Source organism: Mus caroli, unplaced genomic scaffold (genome assembly GCF_978045245.1).
Source record: "Mus caroli unplaced genomic scaffold, Mus_caroli_1 scaffold_1, whole genome shotgun sequence".
Classification (NCBI taxonomy): domain Eukaryota; kingdom Metazoa; phylum Chordata; class Mammalia; order Rodentia; family Muridae; genus Mus; species Mus caroli.
Genome location: NW_028227256.1, coordinates 63,764,101 through 63,770,100, shown reverse-complemented (window position 1 = coordinate 63,770,100; position 6,000 = coordinate 63,764,101). Strand labels below are relative to the sequence as shown.

At 45.6% G+C, this 6,000-nt stretch overlaps 1 protein-coding gene and 1 non-coding gene across 2 annotated transcripts in view; one reads left to right on the top strand and one right to left on the bottom strand.

The window, feature by feature from the left end:
* Window positions 1–553: 553 nt before the first annotated feature.
* On the bottom strand, window positions 554–683 carry LOC115032476 (small nucleolar RNA SNORA17). Its single transcript, XR_003838149.1, has one exon. It is a non-coding gene; the product is annotated as a small nucleolar RNA SNORA17 (small nucleolar RNA).
* Window positions 684–4,346: 3,663 nt separating this feature from the next.
* Acadl (acyl-CoA dehydrogenase long chain) overlaps window positions 4,347–6,000 on the top strand; it is a 30,355-nt gene continuing 28,701 nt past the window's right edge. The window contains exon 1 of the mRNA XM_021158666.3: window positions 4,347–4,507. Within this exon, the coding sequence (XP_021014325.1) occupies window positions 4,431–4,507 (77 nt within the window). The 5' untranslated portion in view covers window positions 4,347–4,430. The remainder of the gene's footprint in view (window positions 4,508–6,000) is intronic.

Here is a 6,000-nt window from a genome sequence, read left to right as displayed (position 1 = left end):
AGTAAAACCCTGACTAAGACGGGTGGTAACAGATCCACATTGCTTCAGGGCCAAGGACCCAGACATGGCCCCTGATGGCAGTCCAGTCTAAGACCCCACCATGGTCCTTGGTGGGATCACCAGCTACTCACATCAGGCTGTTCCTCACTACCCTCGATCTCCAGTTCTTTCTTTGTGCCTACATTCTTGTTTCTCTTTCTTTTCATTTCTCCACCACTTACTTGTTCCTCTTAGCGGGTCTTTGAATGTCTAGAGTCATCTCAGTAGTGGTCTTAGGAGTGCTATGCCCCATCTATACATTATGGGATCATCTTGGTCATGATCTGCACCCACCCTCACCCCCAAGGCCTGTGCAGCAGCAGACTGGTGGTCATCTCAGGCTAGCTCTCTGTCTGGGTCCCATGGTGCCAAACTGGTGGTCATGTGGGACTCACAGGCCCAGGCAGGGCTTGTCTTGTCTCTGGTTTGATCCCACCCTAGAAGCTCCTTTGGGCCTGCATAGAGCTGGACTGGTGGCCATCTCAGGCTTGTTTTTTTTTTTTTTTTTTCTGGGCGTGTTAGGAACTAGTCATTCAGATGTTTCCAGGTCAGAACACTGAGTATAGCATAGTCTCTCTCCTTTGTGCCACCTCCTGATACACTTGTGACACAGCAGCCACAAAAGCAAAGCCTCTAGGGGCAGCTTAGATCCACTAAGTTCACGCCTCCCAGTACCTGGCCTGTACTAACCAACCTATATTTAATGTGGCCACAGAAAACCCAGGTGCGCTATAGCAGTTTCCATACTTAGAGGAGATTCCAGGTGAGCCCTGGCCTCTTCATACCCGTCTGGCTTCTCTTTTAATCAGATATAACCTCTGAACTTTAACCCATTTATTGGCTTCATATTTCTGAGATTTCTTGCTCTCTTACTGTGTGACCTGTTAGATAGTGATACTGTCTTACTCATTTTCATAGCTAACTGACTTTTATAGATTCCAAGCCCTTGGTTAAACCCTGTATCATGGCCTAGAAATTACAATGCCCCTTGAGGAACGAATGCTCTGACATTGTCAACAGTTGTTTGTACCAGATCAGAACATCAAGCCAGAAATAGTACTTGGTTTTAGACTATAGACAAATGAAATTCTTTTGTCCTTTAGCCTACTTTAACATCAACTTCAAAAATCCCTTGTGCTGTTTATAAACTCTGGGTTAAATGTCATTGAGGCCAGGATTTTTCTAAATAGAGTTGCTAAAGAAGACTGTTGGCATTAGCCGTCAAGTTTTCTCTCAGGTGAACAAGAACAAGAATAAGAAATGGAGAGGAGAGTTTCATATCCCATGTTTTCCTCCTGGGGGTCTAGAAACAACTCAAGGGATGACCCAACCTGTCCAGTAAAAAATGAATGGATTAGGAGGATCAGCTGCTGCAAACACTTCCAAGATGGATGAATGGGAACTGAATAAAAGGAAGGGCAGGGTTCTTTGGTTTTTGTTTCCCTGGCAAACTGAGCAGACCATGCCCTCCACTTAGATTTAGGGTGAGGAGACACAGTCATGACATTACTGTGTACTGGTCTCCTACCGTGCCTTGGAATGGATGTTCTGCATATTTTGTCTTGATTTAGCTTCACAACCAGGGTATGAGGTAGATGCTATTAATATCCCATGTTACAAATAAGGAAACAAAGACACAGAGAGATTAAGAAACTCTAAGGGAAGATTTTTTTCAGCCGCAGTCTAGAATGTTCTTTCCTTGTGCGTTTTCCATTATGCTCTAAAATGAGGTGAATAAAGAGTAACTCGGAGTCACTACTGCTCAGCTCATTTTCTTTAGGCCAAGTTTTCTGCTTTCATCTCAGTCTTTGATGTAATATTCTCCTTTTCATTAAAAATAGTAATTATATGCCTGTATGTTTGTGTACTAGTTGTATGTTTAGTGCCTGTGAAAGACCTCAGAATCTTTCCAAGTGGAATTACAGAAGGTGTTAGCCACTATGTGAATGCTAGAAATTGAACCCCAAGCCTCTGGAAGAGAAGTCAGTGCTCTTAATCACTGAGCCATCTCTCCAGCCCTTGCTACTCCTATTTTCATAGCTGTTCGATGACCCCTTTTGAAAGCATGTATTTTATTGTCTACAAGGTCAAATGTTTATGGTTAGAAGAAACTCCATCTTTATGGAATGAAAGAATGAATGAATCTGTTATTCTTGCCCTCCTCAGCCATAGGCACTCTTCTCTTCCTGTCACACCAAATGTAAACTACCTGGTTAGATACATAGTACTCATTAAAAATGCCAATCATTGCCTGCCAGTGACCACCACAGATCTGTGAGCCTGACCCTTTGCAAGCACTGATCCACTGAATCTCCAAACTGAGAACTTCAAATCCAGGAAGTTGCAGACATAAATTTGCACTATACTCTCTGCTAAGGTCTTGCCCAGAGATTATCTCCCCCTTGGCCTGGGTTTCCTACTTTCCAACATAAACTTTCCAGTTAGACAGGTTCCTTTGCCCATCGCTTCCTTTCTTCCATCTGGAGAGCTTTCCCGATTTCCCCATATCACATCTTTTCCCAAATTTTCTTTTAATGCTCAAGTGTAGGCTGCCATTGACATTTCAATAACTAAAAGCATGCCCTTCCTTCGTCATCGTGGCAAATGTCAGAAGCCCTACTTAGATACTAAGGCAGGAGGATTGTTTAAATGTGCAGAAGTTCGGACAGTCGTCTGGGCAATACAAAGAATCCCTGCCTCATACCCTACATGCCTGTAGAACTCTCAAGCAATATGTGCAATACTCCTACAAGAGAAATCCTGGGGGCTGGTGAGATGGCTCAGTGGGTAAGAGCACCAGACTGCTCTTCCAAAGGTCCAGAGTTCAAATCCCAGCAACCACATGGTGGCTCACAACCATCCGTAACGAGATCTGACTCCCTCTTCTGGAGTGTCTGAAGATAGCTACAGTGTACTTACATATAATACATAAATCTTAAAAAAAAAAAAGAAAAGAAAACAAACAAACAAACAAACAAACAAAAAAGAAATCCTGGTTATTGTTCAACCATTCATATCATTAGAATACAGCTGATCCTACACTTAGAAGCTTGTTTCTTTTATGTATGTGTAAGGCCTGAGTCTGATCCCCAAGAATAAGTACACACACACACACACACACACACACACACACTACTTGTTTGTTTTTATTTTATAAAAGGAAACAATAACTTCATGATAAACCAGATGAACAGGATCTTAAACAAAGGTGCCTCCAGTTAGCCTTAGCAAGAATGCAACAGAGCAAGGACACACACCATTTGCATTAATTCTGCCACTAGGAAACCCGGGGGGGGGGGGGGGGGGGAGACAAAACAAACAGCCCCACCCCCACCCCCACCCAGATCAAGTTACTCCTAGAAAATAAATGATTCTTCTGAGCATTTGTAAACATAGCCCTAGGGAAGCAGAAAGACAGGTAGATCACTGCCAAACCCGCTAGCCAAATCTATAAACTCCAGGTTCAGTGAGAAACCTGGAGGGCAATTGATGAAGACATCTGATATGAACTTCTGGACTCCACATGAGTGCACGACAGACAGACAGACACACATGAATGAAATGTAATCTAAAAATATTTTTTTAAAATAAAAAAAGACTATGTTTTCCAGATTGTTGGTGCGGTGAAGCCCTAAAGCTTTTCTTTGAAACATTTCTGTATGTCCTACTCTGAGTGGGCTGTCAGTAGTCGGTTGCTAACACAAAATGTCTTTCATTTTCACTATTTCATTATTTCAGATTCGGTAACTGTTGTTATTAGAAAGTCCCCCTTGCCTCCTTAGAAATCTATGTAATGTACACATTCTTTAGAGTTCAAAATCTGTCAGGCATTTCCCATTACAAACCATCAAATTCACAAACCCAAATACCACATGTCCTTGAAATGAAACAAAACAACAAAAAAAGGAAACAACCATATACGAGTTCAAGTACTATTGGAGAATTGAACCAATTGTTATTCCGTTATCAAATATACTTACTTATTTATTTTCAAAGAGTAGCTACAAACTTTTGCAAGGAAAAAACCAAAACCAAAACAAACAAAAAACCCAAACCCAAACAGCACAATCCTTTACAGTGAGTACTCATACATTTATCGACATGAAGTGAGCTTTCCGAAGTTAGAAAATGAACTCCATGCATCTTTCAGTGCGGGGTGTTGGGGCGACTCTCCAGGGAACCCTTGCTCAGCCCAGCAGCGGGGCGGGGAGGGCGCACGGGGCGTCGCGTAGAGCCCGGCGCAGACCCCGCCCGAGCTGGCGGCACCGCCCTGCGGCCCGCAGTTGGCTGTCCCGGAGGCCCGCCCCACCGTCCCGCCGTCCGGCCGCCCCTCCGTCCGCTTGCGCCCGCCGCGGAGCCCGCCAGTCCCGTCCGCCGCCGTCCATCCCGCCATGGCTGCGCGCCTGCTCCTCCGCTCCCTGCGCGTCCAGAGCGCCCGCTCGGCGCCACGCCCGCCGCCCTCCGCCCGGTGAGTGCGGGTACAGCCTGGGGTACGGGCAGCTGGGGCGGCGGAGCTCTGGGGATGGGGTGTGACGCGCTACGGTCGAGCCGGGGCGACACGGCCGGAGGAAGGGACCGGGGCCTTCTCTCCGGAACCCGGGGCTGCCCGCTGTGGCGTGGAGAACTCGGGGTGCCCCCACCACGGTCCGCCGCGCCCCAAAAGGCAAGGCAAACCCTAATGCTCGCTCCAGGCCTGGGCCCCGCCCCACGTCCTACAGTGTCCCGTGAACTGACTTTGAAAGAGTTGCCCCAGCTTTAGTGGGAGCGATCACCCCCTGGGCGCGCTGCCACGGGAGTAGGTGCGACCTTTAGCCCAGTTGGAACGGAGACTGGGGACTGCCACCTGACAGTGAACTTGGGACTTGGTGTGCGGAGGCGGGGACCGGAAGACCAGAGCAACTTCAATCATCCCGACTCAGGCGTCCAGGCGAGGGCCCCATCTGATAAATTAGTTGTACACTTATTACTAAATCCTTAAACTAATTAAATGTAGAGGGATTAATGGGCAGCTCCCAAGAGCTTTAGAGACTATTAGGGGGTGTTTATACTGAGATCAAGTTTTACCTGTCTAAAAATCCATTCATTGGATAAAGCAGACTGGAAGTGTAAAGCTTTCTTAATTATGGTGGCAGGACATTTAAATGAGCTAATTAGCACATTGTTGCAAAGTACAATACAGTGCTGTGGTAAAGCTTATCCTTCCGGAGGAGACTTGGGAAAGTTCCGAGGACTTTAAGATAGGAATGCTTTTCTAGTCTCCGGAGGAAGTGATGTTCTGACACTCTTAAGATTAGAGAACCCTGAAGATGAACAGAGACACCTGCATGGGTGGCAAAGGACAGGCCAGCTGACTCATTGCTGGATGCAGCGAAAGGGTGTGTTCCTATTGTTCTAGCTTTTCTTATTTCTTTTTATGTTAATAATATTTCTGTATTTTTTTAAAAAAAATTAGAGAACCCCCCAAATGATCTTATTTTGATTCAAGTGTGGGAAGAAGCTCTGCCTTAAAGAGGATTATTGAAGAATGGTCAGTGAGCCAGGAGCTATAGTTTTATCGTCATGGGTTTCTTAAAGGTTTATGAGCATAATGGCCAACGATCCAGTTGAAAGGCAGTCTGAGTCAGCATTTATGGAGCAAGGCCTAGGCTGAGCCCAAGAATGTTTACATCCAGCTGCCAGGGCCTGAGTGTGCCAATGGGTCATTTCATTTAGTTTCTGACTTTTTTTTTTTTTTTATGTAAACGAGGCTTTAAAGCGGTGGCCCAGGCCTGTATGTAATTCCCCCTCCACACACACTGGAGGCAGAGGCCAGGGGATCATGATGAATTTGAAGCCTCCTTGGAGCTGCTTAGTGAGACCCTGACTTAAAAGACAGAGAAAACAAGGGACACTAGCCTGAAGGCTATTGATTTGTTCAGTACAGGTGTCTCAAAACTGAAAATTGATGTTTTACCAAACTTA